The sequence below is a fragment of the Triturus cristatus genome, chromosome 6 (assembly GCF_964204655.1).
Source record: "Triturus cristatus chromosome 6, aTriCri1.1, whole genome shotgun sequence".
Classification (NCBI taxonomy): domain Eukaryota; kingdom Metazoa; phylum Chordata; class Amphibia; order Caudata; family Salamandridae; genus Triturus; species Triturus cristatus.
The window spans coordinates 718,694,761-718,715,320 of record NC_140589.1 but is presented as its reverse complement, the minus strand read 5'-3'; the positions used below and the strand labels follow the sequence as shown (position 1 = coordinate 718,715,320).

Below are 20,560 nucleotides of genomic sequence, written 5' to 3'. Positions count from 1 at the left end.
TAACAGGCCTAACTGGGAGCTGAATTCTTTACTACCCCTACTGCCAAGTTTTCATCCACCCTTCCCTTTCCTCCATACAATTTCCAGATCTCTTCCTTGAAATATTCTTCTTAGCTCACACAATTGCATACCAGAGTCCTAAAAAGAAGTCATTTTGCCAGTCATTGCATTTTGTGCAAATGTTATTCTTTATATTGATGAAAAGGTGTCTGGCATATAATCAACCATTTTGCCTCTTGACTTTCTTAGGTCAATCCTCTTTGAACTAGAGTTGAATGCTTATATGTATGCTTGCTTAGTACAAACCTTAGTTAAAAGCAACAAAGTTCTGTACACAAATGGAGAAATGCAGAGCATGCACTTCCTGTGTGTTGTTTCATCGTGCCTTCTCTCGACCAGTTCCCATTCGAACCTTAAGGAATCATCATTATGCAAATCCCACTTGTGGAGGGTCAATGAGAAAGCGGATGATTTTACTATATGTAGCGTATATTTTTTGGGTCAAGCCTAATTGATAGTGCATGCACTGTGTGTTATAAGACATATTGTGGCTTCCCCAGAATATAGAGAAATTTGCAGCCTGCCCATTTCTTACCATTTACTGGCTTTCCTGTCTCTCTCATTTGCCTGCTTCTTAATCCTGTTCCAACTTGTCAATCTTGTGGTTGTCCCTCCCACAGAGCATTGTCTCTTTACCATCACTTTGATTGGCTGGCATTTCTGCCTCCACTGCATACTTTTTACGCACTATTTTTTTCTTTTGTGTTAATTACTCAATGAGAATGCGTTATTTACGAGTTGTCTCCCTCATGCACTTCTCTCCCCCTGCAATCCCTGTTGCTGTGCTTCTGCCATGCCCCTCCCTGTTCTGCTCACTTTGTTCTTCTCCCCCTGGCTTCCCTTCTCCCTCTGTGTTGCTCCTGTACTTGTGTCCTTGTTCTCCATCTCTGTTGTAGCTTCGCTCAACCACACCCTTCGAGTTGCTTTCCCAGAACCCTGTGTTGTGTCTGACACCCCTCCTGCCTTCACTGTTGCTTCTGCATCCAGCTCCACTCTTCCCCAAGTTGGTTTGGCACCCCCTTCCCTGTTTAAGACTTGATTCTTTTTCTAAAGGTTAGTTGCACTTGATTGGACATTTATAAGAGTAATCCTGTCCAACAATAGTGTCAGTCAGCAGCAGGAATTCTATGTAGTCTGGCTGGACAGTGCAGCTGTCTGCAAACTTATGTATTTCTGATACTTTAAAATATACCTAGAGTGGGCTTTGCCTCTAACCAAAGGAGCATTATCCTCTCACCTCATATTGTAGGCTGTTTGGTGTATCATTCCACTTTCCTGGAATTCATTCCTTTGGAATGCATGAGGAAATATTTTATGTCAAAAAAGTACAACCAGTCATCATTCTGTTTATCACATTCAGTTTGTTGTCTCTTTTTCTACTGTATTGGGAAAGCCATCCTTTTTTGCAACTTTTTCCCCAGCCCTGGTAAAGCAAAAAGCGCTTGCTTTAATGTGATAAAAAGACAATTGTGATGCAAAGCATGTAAGTAGCATGAGTTTGTATGAGTTGATAAATTAAACCCAGACAAATTGGCTATGCCAGTGGTGGTTTGGTGTGAAAGTGCTTTAGAAAAGGCCACACATAACATACCATGTTAAACTGATTTGTGTAACCACGCTATAGCTGTCCATCATGGCCACCCCAGAACGTCAGTCTGGTGTGATAGATGAAATGATGGAAGCAGAGATCGGTCCTCTGTTTGGTCCGTCGGTCCACCAAGTATGTACATCAGATAACTGGCTAATGTTGAGACGAATAACTCTGCTTGTGCAAGTTTCCTAAATTAGGTGATTTGTGAACTCCTGACCTGAAGTGGTAGGTTGTTCCAGAGTCTGACTCCCTATCTTGCTGGTGTTCGACCATCTAGCACTATGGAGTATATATATATATATATGTATTGTTTTATATCTCTTGAAGACGCTGTATAAACACACCTGAAATGTGACCCCAGCGAATGAAGCGTTGTTTTGATTGTAACATATTTTGTTTTAAGTGTAGAAACCAAATTGCCACTAAAGGAAAGAGATATCAGAAAAAGACTGGATTTACATTGCTATAAACAAATAATCACAATTAATAATGAATTTGGTAGTGTTTATTTATTTATTTTTATTTGCTTTATGAAGTGGAAGCTAGGCCCTGACAAGCTTGGGAACAGGATACAGATAGACGAAGCCCAAGGTGGTGTGAGTACAATGTTACAGCTTGGATGCTTTAAATTATATGCCGTAACTAAATGCCAGTGGTTGGATGCCTCTCACTGTTAAACCAACCCTTGTATCATGAACATGCAAAGTACACATGACTGTTTGGCCGGCCAAACCGTCATGTGCACTTTAGTACCCCAACCACTCCTCCTCTGGTGGCTGTGATGACAGCCAAGACCCACCCCTTAAACCTGCCTGACAACAGAAAAATAAAAAGATAGTATCATAGTGTTATTTTATTTTTACTTTTTTCACTGCTCAAAATGCAGTGGGGCTGCGCTCCTCTGCCTCAGCGGAGGAGCCGCCGCTGTTACACATACTGATATTGTTCAATTAGGCTGGACTCCTTTTAATGACCTCGAAACACTGAAAGGCTTTGTCTGCTTTGCCAAGATTCCAATTTGTGACCTTCATAGCGCTAACTTGCTAATCCACCTTGTCCTGTGTTTCTTGCTTATGAAATTTTGTTTTATCAGGGTTTCCGACTTTAGAGCATCCTCATACCTATTGAATGATCTTAAATGTTATGTATAATTTTCTCCAAAAAGCACATCCGAACTGGATGGCAGAAACTAACATTATATGTGGAGTCTTTGTCCTGGTGCAGCATGGGTTTGAGGGAGGGTTCCTGAGTCACCTCAAAACCAGAACTCCTTACTTTGAACGCGGAATATCCTCACCCCACTAGATGGCAGGAGTGTGCAAAGTATGTGAATCTACAGCACTACAGGCTACAAACTGTTAGTAACAGGTAACATTTTCCATTATTTTTAAATTTCAACTGAATGTATTAGGGCTGCAATAAAAATGTAGAAGGGGAAAATGGTTCTTGAAAGCAGCACTGCAGCAGTTAGCATCTGGAGGGTTGTGTGTCACGTTGTACGATGTGAGCCCATGCTAGGAAAAAAATATATAATTTCAAGTGTCATTGTTTTTTTCTTTAGTTGCAGAATGCAACATTTGTCGGCCCCCTTCCATGCCCACCATGGAATGTTTTGAAGAGTCCACACACAGAAGAGGCTCAATCTCCTAGCTGCAGTAAACTTAGCAGATGGATTCATTAAGAAGGGATAACCAAGTGAGATGCACCAAGAGCAGCAAGTTCTAGGTCTCAGACCCAGGACTGTTCCTCCTTAAGGAGAAGAGCTATTTTCTTTTTTGTAAATATGTTTATTCATTTCAAAACCAAATAAAACAATCTGACATATATCGAATGTAACCTTCCTCAGTCATCTTCTTGGCATTATATAAGTCCAGTACCTCTAGCAAGTTGTAAAATCATGGCGTTCAGTTGCGCATATTAGCTCAATCAGTCTAAACACAATGTCGCAGACCCGCGGTGGCGCAATGAATGGTCAGGAATATCAATCTTAATACAATAAAGCTCACGATAATGATGACTGAGGAACATATTTGAAAAAGAACCAACCAGAAACCCCCCCACCCACATATTCCCACCCTCTCCCTCCCCCCGGCATGGCACAGTGGACAGATGAAGCTAATAACAACCACAATGAAGCAGAGCACACCATTCTACTGCATATCAACTATATATGACAGTGGATAATAGTAAAGGCCTATAGTATAACCAATAAGTGACTGCAGGGATCATCCATTTCTCCCATGCATACGCCAAGCAAGCAGGCATCAGTGCAGGTCGTTCAGGTCGCTAACCGCGGAGTCTCCATCTGAGTCTGTCTCTGACGTCCTCAACAATAACGTGAGCGTGTCCCAAGCCCTTGCAGCTTTTAAAGCTTTTTCGCTATGCGTGCGGCTAGCCGCCTGCAGCCTGACGGCACCCTCGCACTCCGCCCATCTGAGAAAGACGGCCCTCCATCCCCTGAAACTCGGACCCCGCTTAGATTTCCAGTGTGCTGTAATCTCTCGTTTGGCTAACAGAAGGCCCAAATCCAAGAACTTGCTGGTGATCTTGGTTTTGGAGGTGTGGGAAAACCAGTGGAGTAAGCAGGGGCCTGGCGCTAGTTCAATATCTCTCTCTGTAATATCACATACCAGCTCTAACACTTCTCCCCAATATGTCGCCAGCGTGGGGCAATCCCATAGCATGTGACGGAAATCCGCCCTTCTTTTCCACATCTCGGGCAGCGCGCTGTGGTCACGATAAAATAGTTGTTGATCTTAGCTGGTGTCAGATACGCCCTATGCAAGATAACAAACTGAACCATATGAAATCGAGCATTTCTAGTACATTTCCATGGTCGTTCAATCAGCTCAGCCCATATCTTCTCAGGGATCTCCCCACCCAAGTCCTCCTCCCACTTCTGTTTTAGCGCCACCAGTGGAGTGAGTCTCTTGTGTGTCATCCGTCGGTGTAAACATGTAACTGCCTTGATGGTTCCTGCCACTAGCACTACATACTGGCAGACCATGGAGGTCTGTAGTTCAGAAAGCCCCTCTCCCCGGTGTTTTTGAATGGCCGCTATCAGCAAATAGTCCCCACGAGGTAGGTCATGTCGATCCCGCAGTGTCTCGAACGGCAATAGAACACCGTCGTCATATAGCTCTCCTAACGCTGTCAGGCCCAGGTCGTGCCATTGATTGAGCGCCGACCAATTGCCCCGTGTGGTAGTATCATGCACATGGTTATAGGAATTTCAGGGGCAAAGGGGCGTGTAATCTGTGCCCTTTTCTGACTCCTGTTCCAACACAACTGAAAGGTTTTAAATTCAGTGGGGAGCATTGCAAGTCGCATCGGTTGTTGGAAGGTAATGCTGGATAGTATTTGTCGGGGCACCCGCCCATCCTCCCGCTCACCCACTCCTCGGAACTCCCGAGCCACCGCTTGGGTAAGCCACTGCAACTGGGCTGCCAGATAATAGGACTCAAAGTCCGGTACCGCCAGGCCTCCCTCCTCTCTCGGGCGCGATAGGGTCCTCAGGGCCACCCGCCGTCTGCCAGCAAGCCAAAGAAAGCTCGTGACCATCATCTGAAGTCGCTTAAAAATCGCTGCTGGGAGTCTAGTGGGAGGGGTCCTGAAATAATACAGGAGCCTAGGTAGAGCCACCATCTTAAGCAGGGCCCCTCTGCCCGCCACAGATAGGGGCAGCGTCTTCCAAAATTCCTTGCTACCCTGAAGTCCCCGGATAGCTCTACCCACGTTGCCCTCCAGCAGATCAGTCTGTGTATGATAAATACGGGTCCCCAAGTATGTCAAACAATTATATTCCCAGTGGACACCATTAGTAATCGGAGGACCCTCCCCCCAACGGGCTAGTGGGGAACAGGCACGATTTTCCCCAATTCACCTTAAGGTCCGCCACCAGCTCAAGGTCCTGATGCAAACGTTTCGCCCTGCGAAGGGCGGCTCCCGTATCTGCCAAAAACATGACAAGGTCATCAGCATAGAGTGCAATGTATGCTACCATGTACATCTAGACCTCTATGTCGACGCCCCGTCCTGGCCTGGGCTGCTAAGGGCTCAATAGCCAAAGCAAATAATAGTGGGGATAGTGGGCATCCTTGTGGAGTCCCACAGCTCACCACACAGGCGCCTGAAATCAGGCCCCCCATTTTAACGCGTGCCATGGAACGTCTATATAACAGAGCCGTCGAGTTCACAAAGTCCTCCCCAAGCCCAAACGTGCGCATAACCTGAAATAAATAGGGCCATTCTAAGCTATCAAAAGCTTTTTCAGTGTCAACCGAAAAGATGGCGGCGGGTGTCTTGGAATACGTATCAGCTTCAAGAATGTAGAGTAGCCGTCGCACATTAACAGCCGTATTCTGCTTCGGGATGAATCCCGCTTGATCCTCATGGACCAAATTGGCCATATGAGGCAGCAAGCGTGCCGCCAATATCCGACTCAGGATCTTATAATCAGTAGGAAGCATGGACAGTGGTCGGTACGCAGTTCTGTCCGAGGGAGCATTCCCTGGCTTCAATAATGGGATTATTATCGCTTTGCGGGTAGTGACTGGAAGATGTCCCGTCGTCTTTGCCTCATTGTAGAGGGTCACTAATTTGGGGGCCAACAGATCCATATAGGTTAGATAGAACTCAACCGGTAACCCATCTGCTCCGGGGGTTTTCCTACGTGCCATATGTTTAATCGCTCCTCTCACTTCATCCAATGTGATGTCTTGGTCTAATTGTTCAGCCTCCGAGCTATCCAGCTCCGGAAGATCAGCCGCCGCTAGAAACTCCCCAAGAACATCCTCATTCGACTCCACCCTGCTCTGGTAAAGCATTGTGTTAAAGGCATGGAACTGTTCGTTAATTCCCTGCTGTGTACAACAAAGCTCTCCCGCTGAGTTATATAACTCTAAATAGTCATCCCCCGCCTCTCTGGATTGGCCAGCCAAGCCAGTAACGTACCAGATTTGTCACACTCGGCATGAGCACGGGCTATATATTTCTTATAGTCGAAACAGCGCAATCTCTCAACTCCAACGGCCACTGCTTCCCTTGCGTCCAACAATTCCCTTTGTCTAAGAGGTTGCCCAGGTCGAGCACGTTCCTGGTCCCGTAAGCGCTGGTCTGCAGTATCTATGTCTTGGAGGAGAGTTTTCCTGACCCCAGCCATATTGGAAATACACAAGCCCTTCACCACCACTTTAAAAGCATCCCATTCCACAGCGATCGAAGATGCCGTGCCCATATGTTCAATAAAGTACTGAGTTACCCCAGTTCCGACCGCCTCCCGAAAGACTAAGTCTTCTAAAAGCTCAGGCTTTAAGCGCCAATTTGGGATTGCGGGGCCCACCTGAGGCCACTGAACCCGAACCAGCAATGGGTTATGATCTGAGGGTGTCCTGGTGAGATACACGCTATGTATGACTGTAGTGTGTAGCTCTGGGGAACAGAGTATAGCCTCCAGTCGAACATGCAGTTCATGGAGTGCTGAGAAAAAGGAATGGTCGCGCTGAGTCGGGTGGTGTGCCCGTCATGTGTCCACAAGTCCCCAGTGTGTCTGCCAATCCCTCCTGGCCCTAGCAGTCTTATGAGTGGGCGCTGAAGGGAGGGGCGGATGAGACCTATCCAGAAAGACATCAGTGACTGAATTGAAATCCCCACCTATGATTACAGAGCCAGTCAAGTAAGGCGCCAGTTTCCCAGACAAGTGAGCGAAGAAGGTCGATTGATCAACATTAGGCGCATACACACTGCCCATTGCAATATCTCTAGCACTAAGCCTGCCCATCACCATCACAAATCTACCCTCCGGATCTGTGATCTGCTGTACAAGCTGGAAAGGGACCCCCGCTCGAACCCAAATTAACACTCCGTGCGCAAAGGCAGAATAAGCAGTGTGAAAAACCTGGCCCCTCCGCCTGCGTTGCAAAGCGATGCCCTCCTGACCCGTAATGTGTGTTTCTTGAAGGAAGGCTATTTGAATCCCCCTGCGCACTAAGTAAGCGTGTACCTTATATCGGCGGTCCATGGTATGCAGGCCCCAGACATTCCATGATATGCATTTTAAGTCCAACAACAATCCCATGGCGATATCGGTGCCCAACAGTCATATAAAGTTCTGTCCATGCCATGCCCGAACCCCCTCAAAACAGCCCCAACCCCCAACTCCCCCTCCCAAGGACAGCAACTATTGAACGAGCTCCCATCCAAACTTTCGCAAAGTAAAACAAACAAAACCTCCGACTATTTCAGAGGCAGTAGTGGACGCGGCTGTCTAGGGACGCATGCCCATCTCGTATGGCACCAGCCGCAATAATACAATGTTAGCTCAGGGATCATATACTTAGTATGACAACAGTGAAATCTAGAGGGAGACAGTCGTCGTGACCCAACACCACTCTCATACAATATCATCTACGCTTTGGGGTGTTACCACAGGCAGTTTCAAACATTCATACCATTTGACGTGTCCGAGTCATTGTCTGATGAGTCTTTAGTATATCCTGCGTCATCGTCCGTTGGAGGTGGACTCCGACACTGCGATAAGGACAACACTGCCTGCAGTGCAGCGGCTCGCTCCCTCGCAGACTGTGTTGTGAAGAGCTTCGCCTGGAATCTCCTCCGTGATCTTCTTAGCCCACGAATTTCAGGAGGCCTGTTCTTCTGTCTCGTCCCCTCATGTCTCACCACATTCGTCAAACCACCTTTGTAGCCTTCCAGCCAGTCCCACGCGTCCGCAGGAGAATCAAATAGTGTGTGGTGTTCTCAAGGGCAATGCGCAGCCGGACCGGGAACAATAGAGAGTACTGAAGCCCTTCATCCCTCAGAGCTTTCTTGACCTCCAGATAGGAAGCTCGCTTCCTCTGGACCTCCAGGGTATAATCCGGGAGCAGAGTGACTTTACTATTGTCCACCGTGAAGGGTCCCTCTGCCCTTGCTCTCTGCAGCAAAACATCCCTTTCTTGGAAATGAAGCAAGCGGGCCACTACTGGTCTCGGAGGTTGCCCCGGAGCCAGGGGCCTAGCAGGCACTCTGTGAGCTCGTTCCAACGTGCAAAAGGAGGACAGTCCCTCGGGAGCCACTATTGCTTTGAACCAGTGCTCAAGGTAGGACACCATGTAGTCAAAAAATGTTACCTCTGACACCATTGATAATACGCAGCTTTACTTGGAAAATGGATTTTTTATTTATCGCTGGATTGCAGTTAGATGCATATCAAATCTGTTTTTGTATTTCATCAAGACATGTTGTTCCCATGCAAAGCCTGCTTGAAAAATAACTAGGTGCTCAAAACAGTGTGCAATAAATTCATAGAAATAATCACAAGAAAGAAAGTGTAAGCAAAGGCTGCCTAGAGCTTACATCTGTACATAGAGCAAGAAAACGAATTATACAATATATACATAAAAAATTATTATACAGTTTCCAAACGTCAAGTGCTGCAATTTTGTGTGCAGAAAAAAGTCCTACTCTCTTCTTTAAATGAAGGTACGGGGACTCCTTTTCATGAGGTCCTCACAGTACAATAGTCTTTTTTATGCCAAAGAGAGGTCGCCTCTAAATCTAGAAGCCAGGTCCAAGAAATTGTGTCAGATAGACTATAAGTAGTCTAAATGTTTTGACATCAGTTTATCCTGGGTTCTTTAGGCTAGCCTCATAGGAAAGATAACCAACGCGTTTCGACCTTCTGCGTGGCGCTTCTTATATCAGAGGTCTTCATCAGGGTGGAAATATTTGTACGAGGGACTGGTGGTATCACATCTATCTTTGATGGGTTTCAAGGTTCGTGGATCTCTTGACGGAGAAGGATCTTAAGGCTTGTGTTGCCGATGGCAGACTTATACAAGGTAGGACACCATATCACGCCCTACGATTCCCTCCGGCAACCCAACCACTCGAACGTTGTTTCGCCGATTGAGGCCTTCTGCGTCTTCAGCCCTGCGTTCTAGGACACTGACCCTGTTCGCGAGAGCGCCCAACTGCTGGTCAGCCGCCTTCTGCGCTGGTAGCATTTCTGCCTGAGTGGTCTCATTGGTTTTGACCCTGTCTGATAGCTTCTTATGTTCCTCGCGCAGAAGACCCAGGCCTACCGCCACTGTGCTTATGTCTTGGTGGAGGGTGGCTTTAGTATCAGTGATGGCGCCAAGGATTTGTTTCAACTGTTGCTGGAAAGGGCCCCCTGGCCCGGCTGCATGTGCTCGGTTGCCCTATCATCAGGATCCAGTGCCGCCCCAGTAGCCCTGTTCCTGGGCTTGCCCATGATGGGTTCGCAGTCTGCTGCATGGGAATCCCCGAACCCTACGTGGGCGTGTGCAGCCGCACCTCAGGGCGCCTTCAGTTGACTCTCCCCGCGGAGCGGTATCACCAGTACTTGTGGCCCTCCCAGTATATGCCCTCAAGCGTCAGGGGCCCACCTCCAGAATCCACCGGTAGCGCCAACAGTCATTCGCACCAGTAGGGATCCCCCCAAACGACAGTCTATGTATTTTCACCAAGTCCAGACTATATCAAGCCATCTGTCAATACTAGGCTCTGTGGAGACAAAGCCTGTTGGGACCTCTCATCAATACCTCATACATGCAAGGAGGTGAATTACGGTCAAATGTGTGTAGGGCCTACACCACTGCCAGTGTATCAAGCAGGCTCAGTCCAGGATTCAAGGCTCATTCTCAAGATGTCGGCCAGGCCGCGCTGCGCACTTCCAGTTGGAATTCGCTGGCCGACACCAGGAGCTCACCGCTCCTCAGAGCCCAGGGCACCCTCCACTGCAATCGCCCTCGATAGTCGTCGGGCCGGCATGTCATCCACAGGTGGATATTAGGGATCTCTCCCCAGTGTTGTGCTCTCTCGACCCCCGCTGCCTGGCAATGGGGCCCCCCCGCAGCCCGATCTCTTCCGCTGGCGCTCACCGAGCAGGCGTTCACGCTCCCGCAGCTCTGCTCACCGCCAAGTAAGATGTCCCTGCAGTAGTGCGCTTCGGTGAAAATCGCGGGAGATGTCCGTCGGGTCGTCTGCGGCCTGCGCACCTCACCCAAGACGGGCCGTCGCGTAACGGCAAGGCCGTCCCCGTCTTATAGCAATGCAGCCTCCGTCCTCTCAAACCACGCAGAGGAGGTGCCGCTCCCGAGTCCCGGCATCAGCAACTTCCACGATCAGTTTTGTGCGTCCCCACCGCTCACCCAGGTGTTCCGGCAGCAGTAGGGTATTTCAGCACGAGCCCGAACAGCTCAGATAACAGGATTATTGGGCAGCTGGTGTGGAGCTCTTTGCTCACGTGTCCGCCATTGTCCCCAGGCAAGCCACGTCTCCCTTAAGGAGAAGAGCTATGTGGTTGGGTGGAACAGTCATTGCCAGGAACATACTCACTATTAAATCTGTTAGGCTGATTTCAGATAGGGCGGAATGCATTTATACATCTTGGAGTTGCTGCCTGGCTGGTTCTGGAGCACTTTGCTGAATGTGTTCCCTTTCCTCTTTATTAGCATCTCTCTAAGTAACAAACATTGAGAAAGCGAATACAGCTGGCTTCAATGTTCTACTGTATGTAAACACAGGCATTCACAAATGCTCTTTATACGTGATGCCTGCACAAGTGCAATTTATCACAATAAAGATTACCCTATTGCCTTTGCCAGTGCTGTGAGGAAATGGCAAAATAGCATTGCTTTCTGTTTTGAAGGAATAGAATTGAATTGAATGTGACAAGCAGTGCAATAATTGAGGGTATGTTTGGATGTAAAAGAGTGCTACTTGCATTGGAACAGAAACACTTCCTAGAAGGCAGAATGATACACCAAGTAGCCAATACGTAAAATGAGATAATAATCTGGGTGGAGCCAAAGCCTACTATGTTTATGTTAAAGCATTGGCAATAGTACGTCTTGCAGACAGCTGCACTGTAAAGCCTAATCCTAAAGCTGTGTTTAGCAGAACCGCATATGTGCTGTAGTCCCTCCCTTACATATACATTGTAAATAAATGCTGTCGGCTCACAGGTACCGCCACCAGCAGCGGTCTGTGCATGTAAGCGTGATGCGGGGAGGGGGGGATGTTGACAGGTGACAGAATAGGAATTATTTATTTATTTAATTTTCCCTAGTCTGTCAACTCCCATCCCTTCTCCCGCTCTGCTTGGATGGTCTTGTATGCTAATTGTTAGTAAGAACTTCTGAATGTGTTGCAAGGCGCTTATTTATTAACAAGTGAATCTAAGGTACTCCTACTTGTCATCACTCTAGATTTAGGTAATTACAGTGCAAAACAAAACCATGAAAAACACAGCTGAAAAAGTGCCTTGCTCAAGCAAAGATATATGTGCACGTAACATGGAAATCTGTCCAGTATAATCTCTCATTTTATAGAGTTTGTGCAGTAATGAGAAAGATTACAGTCACTTAAAACCAGAGAATTATCTTTATTTAACTTTCTAAACCCTCCTTTTATCTACTCTTCTGAAAGCATAGCCTACTTAATTATTTGCAGTTATACATGGCCTAAGGTAGTTAAGACAAGGGTGGTCTGATATTAATGATACATGTTTGCCAAGCTTGGTCTCTGTTTGGGAATCCTGTGCAATTCACTCGAAAGCTCATGCTTATAAACTTTGTACAGGCCAACATGGTCTTGGCACATCATAGGATAAACAAAACTGAGATTTATCGATTTGCCACTCGTGCTCCATAGAAATGTCACAAGCCAGTTGCCCTGTAACCACCTTTGGCTTCTGAACACTCCTAGTTTGGAAGAAGAGGCCAAAGCAGATGAAGGAAGCAACCAGAATTCTTGGCAATATTGTAACAATTACATGCTGCACTTCTAGTGCCTTGAAATCACTCATTCCTTTCTATTTACAAAAAAATGGTGTGCCTCCATTACACTAGCTCATAGAACATTGACTACAGCTACAGTGACCTGTACACGAGGTCCACCAGGACCATTAGTTTGACTTGCCATTATAACGAGAAAGTTTGTGTCCATCCTACAAGGTCAAAAACAACAACTGATGGACAGAATGCAGAACAATGTCATACATTCACCCCAGTACAGAGATCTGGGCCTAAATCCTTTGTTTTTTTGCTCACCATGCCATTCCAGTTTGAACCCAGCCATATGCAAATCAGTCTTGACCCTGTGCCTCAAGGTCGGCGCTGCGACTAACAATTCTTTATTGGAATTTATCAGAATTCTATATCACACATGCTCCATGAGCGTCAAATGTATTGAGTAGAAGTGCTAGCTTCTTTCAAATCCAGAAAGCTAAGCAGCTAGCAGTGTGTAAGGTGTGCCAAACATTATTCCAATAAGAGTCAAATCTAGGAGATGACCAAAGGTTATGTGGAAGGTCTCTCTCAGTCAAGGCAGGACTTTGAATAGGAACTCTACCCAGTCGAAATACCTGCAGGACCCAGTAATGAGCATGACCACATTAATGCTCAAGTCAATCTAGTAGTCATTCGGTGTAGTGGGGATCAAGTTGGTGATGTTCTGCCCAAAAACAATGTCTTAAAAGACAAAAATAATTATTCCGAGAGAAGGAAAAACATTTTTTTACTTTGTCCAGCTTTTTGTTTTGAGTGTATTTTGATGTATCTGTGTCATCTTCTGGAATTCTTTTTCCCTGGGGAAATCTAGCCTGACCAGCAATTGAGATCGTGCAGCTTCAGACATTTTGCCCTGGGATTCTGTTTGGATGGTTGATTTAATTTATTTATTTGCGTGTTTATTTATTTGCTTTTTTTTAGTAAGTTATTAATTTATCTAGAAGTCATCTAATGTTTCAAGCATAGTTTTGCTGTACTCCAAATCGCTCCCTAAAACAGCATATTGTCAAGTGAGTTTATACAGAAGATTGTAAGATTTCACCCAGTAGAAAGTAGTGAACCTGTCAACTTTAGTTTGCAACCAGTGCCGTTGAATTTTGTCACCTAATACCGACCTACAGCCCCAGGTACGAGCAAAGCATCTCAGTGCGCATGTTTCAAAGAAGTCACAAGTGAATCAGATGTCTGGGTCGGTTTTTCTGCTAAACAGTTACTCATGGCCAAGAACAAATTAGTTGGATTAGAGTAATTTGCTCAAAATAATTTTATTCAGATTTTTTGCACTTTATTTTTTATGTCATTTTTAGGATGGAAATATTATTAAAAAATCTCAGTGTTTTTAGAATTTTCTGGTAGGAGACATTACATTAAAAAATGGTAAGGTGCCACCTATATTTTTTTATTTCCGCAACTTATTCTCTTAGCAAGAATTTAGTTTCTCAGGTGATACTGCAATGACTAAAGTGCAATCCATTTGTGTATGGAGTAGCATCTCATTACACAGCTCTGCATAATAAGCTTATAAAATCAGCTGAAGTCCTTCCAGGTCATGATAGAGTAAGAGTTCACAGAATTATTAGTCTTGTACAGCAACATTTCAGAGCATCCTGTCAATTTTGCATATTATAAATGCATTTTCAAATTCCCCCCTTCTTTTTTTATTATTTGACCATCCATTCTTCAATAACTTGACCATCCATTCTTCAATAACTTAACGGTCAGTTGCCTCTCTTCATATCCCTCTTTTCACTTTGGCCCTCTGTCAGGTCAGTACTGTGTATTTTGTACGACCATCCCATTGTCTCTCTCTGCACGTGTATTTTGAAGACTGGCCCAGAACCTCTAGTTAGCTTTCTTCAGTGTGGATTACTTCTCTCTCCTTTAGAAATCCATTTATAGTCTGTTACCTTTGGATCTGCTCTTGTCTTAGCTAAAAGAATATTGTCCTGTGCTTGGATCTCAAATGCTTCAGTTTAATTCCTCGAAAGTCTCTGTCTCCTATAGCCTTCTTGAATCATGGAGCTACCTTTGGTACTACAATGATCAACACAGGCTTCTCTGTCCATTTATGATATCTACTACTCTTACAGGATTCCGGTACCCTACAAGATATCCTTGATCTTCTACTGTTAATAGACATCCCTGTATGCAGATTATTCCACAACCGTATTTAGATTGCATTGGCTGGTGCATACGTTTCGCATCATTAATAGCCTCTTAAATGCCACCAAAATCCTCTGCCATTTGTTGCCATTTGTATTTTTTTGCCAGCAGAGTAGTGAAAAATAATTTGTGTTGATTGTATTATTGGGAAAAAGCAGGCTCATGAAGAAGGACAAAAGGTTAATCTATTTATATAGAAGAATGAGAAAGTTCCTCCTTACAAAGATGATAGGTTATAGGAAATTAGTCTCACCTTTTGAAGGGCTGTTGAAGTAAAGATGTTGTGAGTTTACAGACCTGGCACTAACGTAGAACTGCCATGATCTGGACGTCACCATCTGTGCCATCAACGTTGAAGTGGCGATCCGTTGTGATAGAATAATTTATCAGTATGAAAAAGACCACCCTTTACTAAGGGCTTTACAGTGAAAAGACATCTATACGAAAACCTGTAAGATGCATTGGAAGATTATATCTTAACTGCCCTCTTTATATATATTAGGACTGTATGGATCATGACATAAAGGAGGAACGCTTCACACCAGACTATCCAATGCTTGTTTACACCTGTTTGTCGATATGTCCAAGAGTATATCATTTATGAATACGGATAGCTGTAATCTCGTATAATGTCTAGAAATATCTATGTACACGGAATCAAAAGGGAGCAGCACATTTGGCAAGTGCATACATGAAAAGACTGTGTTTCTCTTCCTACCTTGGCACATGATTCTGGCTGCACACTAAAGATGTACATCTATGGTAACAGTGACAGAGAAGTTCAATGGCAAAACAAAATGTCTTCATCTCGGCTGAACTATTCTTTACTGGTGGAGAGCGGAGATAGATTGATAGACATCACGCTCCTAAAATAAATCAGTAACTTATATGAATGTTCGGTCAAGGTCAGAGATCCCCGGACCGTTTGACGAAGAACCACACACAGACTGATCGACACATGCCATGTGGAATTGATGGCGATATTGAAATTGCCGCAGTTTAGTGGTGATCACCACAGTGGATGTCTGCAGATTCTTCCATTGATTGTATCACATACCAGTCTATGGATAGCTGACACAACTATTGTCAAAGCTATTGTCCTGAGGAAGCCCCGGGATTTTTAAGGGGTTGAAACGTCAACATTGTTTCACTTGGTTATTGATCATATAATAGGTCTGCATGTTGCAATGCCACATGCACATGTTATGTCTTTGTAAATATATATAACCAGTGTATTTTTGCATTGTGTGTGTTTTATGTATATTTTGTATTTGTTCACACACTGGAGCACTGGGTCATCTGCGCTCTTGTTAGAAGTTGTAACCGTATCTGTATATTGAAAAAGAATACAAGAGATATTCACAGAAACCCTTTGTCACCATTTTATGACTAATTACTGTATTATGATTATTTTCTGTATGAAATACAACCAAAGCATGTACGCGTTCTTTTGAGTAATACATTGAATGGTGGCTTCCCCAAACAGATGTTGGAGGGTGGCTTTTTTCTGAAAAAGAGTCCCACAGTGTACTCTGTTTTTATAAAAATTCATCTCGGTGACAGGCACACATCCGCACAGCCAAATGCAAGTCACAAATACACAAATAATGTTTTGCCTTCCTTTGCACTTACGTTAGTACCCAATTGCAGATTTTGACTAAAAATGAAATCGGGCATAGTATCTCAGATTGTATTGTAGGAGAAACAATAGTACATTTACAAAAATTCATTGTGTTTTAAATAGTGATAGAACGGTATTGAAGCTCAGCAAGTGTACCAAGTCAAGTGAGACAACAAAATGTAACTTTAAATATCATTGCCATCAGGGGCCATATTACATGTTGGCCGCAGTGTCCCTGTTTCCAATGGGTGCACTGTTTCTGATTCTGCTGCAGCACACCATTACCTAGGTGCCCCTGGTGCAGACTGGGGTAGTGCGCCCGGTTACTATAATCAATGCATTGTCCTCAGCGCAAGCATGAACTCTGATAGTTTGTGCTATGTTGAGGAAGGTGCATTGCTGAAAGACAGGGCTCCAGCTTCAAACTTTGGCTCCGTCTTTCATTAGAGTTGACCTGGCTTCACTTTGGATTTTTGGAGAGATTGTCACCTGTGAGGGCAGTGGTTATTGCACCAACCTGCGATGGGGTACCTAGGGGATCCTCGGAACATTTGTGAATCTCTTCTCAAGGGCCACCTTCGCGGTAAGGGGCATACTGAATGTGCACCACCTCTACGTGGCATCAAGTCTTGCACCTCCTGACAGCTCCTTTGCCGTTGCACCTGCCTCTATAATAGGGTGCAGGCTCAATGGCAAAGTGTTTCGCATGGGGCCATGCCCTCCATGTAAATTTGATCATTCTGGTGCAAGATGTGTAACTGCACGAAGCATATGATAGAAGGACCCGCATAAGCATCTGTGACTCCTTCCATTATACCAAAGTGCCTCTGGGGCCCAAAACGTGGATGCAAGCGCAGGCTGCATGACTAGGGCACTATGTAAAATGTGTGTTTGTGGTGCAGACAGCACTGACATTTAAACCGCTCACTGCCGGTTGGATCGAACTCCAAAGTTCCTCTTTTCTACTCTTCCCTCTCGCTCCCTGCAACAGTCCTGAACTTACAACCTCTTGCAGGTTCAGATCCATTACACTAGAATACTTGATACATTGGCTCCATGTCCAAGCCTAGTGATGGTCAAAAGGTATTTAATAAGCAATTCAAGCCTTGCACTTCTGCCTCTGTTATAAGGCCCCGCTGGTGTGGCAGATAGTTCTTGTATACATACTTCTGGCTTCAGCCAATGAGTGTGCTTCAGTCCTCCTGTGTTTATGGATCTTGAATCTGGAAGGCAGTACTTTCGTTGACTTGGCCAATACTGTTCTTCGCTTCACCGGGGCTCTCCTTTTTCTCATTCGTTGACCTCACCCTGAATGCAAGGAGCCTGGTCATGGGATGGTCTGCTGTACTGCACATGGGTGATAAAATGTACACAATATTCATTTCATTCATTGATTTTTAAGATGAGAGTTGCTCCATTGCTTATGGGTCATTGTGCGAGTTTAGCCTCAGAATATCAGCACCTCAGGCCTTGATAGATTTATTGATTTTCTAAGGATATAGCATGCTGCATTGGTGTAATTCATGATATTTTGAAGCCCCATGCTACTCTGAATCAACCCCTTATCTGAAAGGAGAAGAGCTTCTCCTTCTTACTCCTTCGTTAGTGAGTGTGAGATAATTTGTACGGCCACACTGTAAGAGCTGAGCTATTAGAGCTGAGGTGGAGCTTTGTGTCCTTCTACTGCCTGTGTGTTATGAACATGCCTTTCCATTCTTTTTAGAGGATGATGTGTCAAACGTGCAAATAATGTGTGCCTGGTGCCAGAAAGTGGGAATCAAGCGCTACTCCCTGAGCATGGGAAGTGAGGTGAAGAGCTTCTGCAGCGAAAAGTGCTTTGCGGCCTGTCGGAGAGCATACTTCAAGAGAAACAAGGTAAGAGTGGGGCTAGAGACATAGACTACAAGAAAGGTGTAGAAAGGGAGACACTTGCACATTCTCTTGCATAGTTTGCTTTTCTTTGAGTCAACAGTGCCAATATGGAGCTCTTTTGTTGTTAGCCCTACTGTGCTTGTTTTCTACCTGTGACTTTCTATTATGTGCTTGAGTAGCATCCTGAGCCCTGGTAGGGGCAACAATGGCATATTACTGTTAAGTTTATCGAAAGACATGCAAAATCCACTTGTTTGTCATTGCCAAGTCTAAATACGGGCTCAGCTTGAAAGTAGCCCAAAGGTAAGACTTTAGACCAAGGACGGCATTTGGTTTGCTGGCAATCTAGGGAATGCACAAATTCCACTGATAAAACGTTCTCTCTTTAATAATTTTGTAAACATTTTTCTGCAGTCTACAATATCTGTTAATGTACTCATTTGTAAGCGACATTCTCTGGTGTGTATTAATTTATTAGCAGCTACATAGCTGAGGATCGTGTGGCAATTTAGCGTTACATCCACGTTTTCATTTTTTGTATAAGTTTGCCAAACAGAACAAACTTGCATAAGATTTTAAGCCTGTGTTCTTATGGCTGAGTCTGTTTATTCTTGCCAGCATCTATCTCGACCAGCTTAGCGGTTTTCACATGGGAAGCGCTTCCCAAAAATATAGTCCTTCATCAAAGGTTTTGCACACTTTCAGTTTAAATACACCAATCCACAACCAATTTCACAGTGGAAAGAATATAGACTTTGTAGATTATGCTTTTGGAAACCATTATCAAAAAGTTCTTTTTTTTAAAGCACAGGTGTGTTTTGTGCTATAGGTTGTTCGTCCTAAACTAGAGGCAAAGTCATGTTTTTGACCCACTGACTTTAGCACAGCCACTTTTGGAAAGGACCGTCTACCTTTACTCACTTATGAAAATTAAATGCTTCAATTTCATACCATTGTAGCTGGAGCCTGAGATAGCTCCAGTCGCCGCTTTACATGCACCATGTAGTGCATTTTATCATTGAGACTGCTTGGAGAAGACTCCGTTTGGAGGTGCACCCCACCAGACTAAAGGTCAGTACATCGATTGACCAATGCATTGGAGTCACTACATCACTGTGAGAAATACATCTTGGGTCATGATATCCCTGACCATTATGTCACTGTCACCAAAAGTAAGTAATATAATGAAATTGGGGAAAGGCGTAATGTAAAATTATATATATTTTTTTTAATTAAACTCAAAAAGAGGGTTTGTGGGATTTCCCCAATACTAAATTATATACAAAATATTTAAAAAAATATAATGATAAATATATTTAAAGGCTATGGTTAGGTTAATAACATGATAATTATACCTTAATAAAATATATATTTAAAAATTACAATTAAGTTATCTTAAAAAAAGATGTAACATTAATTACATTTATTTTTAGGATTGGTTTATTATAATTAACTGAACTGTATACGTAAATTAATTAAAACATTTCAGTGTTAGAGAACTGCTTAAATTATGCAAAAAACAGCAGCCAACACTGTCAGCCTGCAGTGTCTTATCCTAGACCACCCCAGCCACGATTTCGTAATAGCAGGGGACTATAACACATGTGGGCTGTCGGCTCTGCCTGATATTTCCAATCGGGGGAGAGCCGGGCACCTTATTCTGGACTTTCTGTCAACCTATAAACTTATCTTTGCTCAAAGGGAGGCGGAAGCAAAAGAGAAATAACGTCGGTCCACACCGACCTGCAAAGGGCTCTCAATAATTGACTATGTCTTCCTTTCCAAGCGCCTAGCCTCGCGGCTAGCTACCATTGACATAGAAAAAAGGCTTGAAACTTATCACAATCCCCTAAAGTGTAGTCTGAACTGCTAGTTCAATTGTGCATAGAATGCAGACAGGTGGACAGGTTGACAGGGGAAGAAGGGATTAAACTAGTCAGAAGAATTAAGTGGAAAGCATAGTATACATCACCAATCATAGCCTGGAAAAACAAACAAGAGCTGTCTCTAAAAGTAGAACATCAGGTCTTAGTATACCAGTGGTGGAAGGGTTGTGTGGATGAGCTCCTATTGCTCTTGATGCATGATGGATCCAGGCATGCCCCAGAGCAATTTGGTGGGGGCAGATGTTCACGGACTCAATTCGATAAAACCATTATGGCTTCTAGGAGGGAGCTCTGCAGAGCCCAGTGTTCTTTCAAGCAAAACTTGACAGCACCCTTAGCGGAGACATTGAAACGAATGCGCTTAATCCACAAAAACACAGTTTGGGACCAGAAGCAGGCAAGACATCAAAATAAATGGACAACCTTATTCCATCTATTAAGAGATCATAATCAAGCGCGATTCTGGGAGTATGTTAGCAATATAAAGAACAGCAAAGGAACAAGAGGGAATGGTGTTCCAGAAGCAGCCTGGATAAAACACGTGCTGGAACTTCAC

At 44.4% G+C, this 20,560-nt stretch overlaps 1 protein-coding gene across 6 annotated transcripts in view; it reads left to right on the top strand.

Moving 5' to 3' along the window:
* Positions 1-20,560, top strand: part of SOBP (sine oculis binding protein homolog) — a 404,468-nt gene that overhangs the window by 145,235 nt on the left and 238,673 nt on the right. For all 6 annotated transcript variants that reach the window (XM_085611215.1, XM_085611213.1, XM_085611212.1 and 3 more), the window contains one exon: positions 17,970-18,121. In XM_085611215.1, coding sequence (XP_085467341.1) covers positions 17,970-18,121 — 152 coding nt within the window. The remainder of the gene's footprint in view (positions 1-17,969; positions 18,122-20,560) is intronic.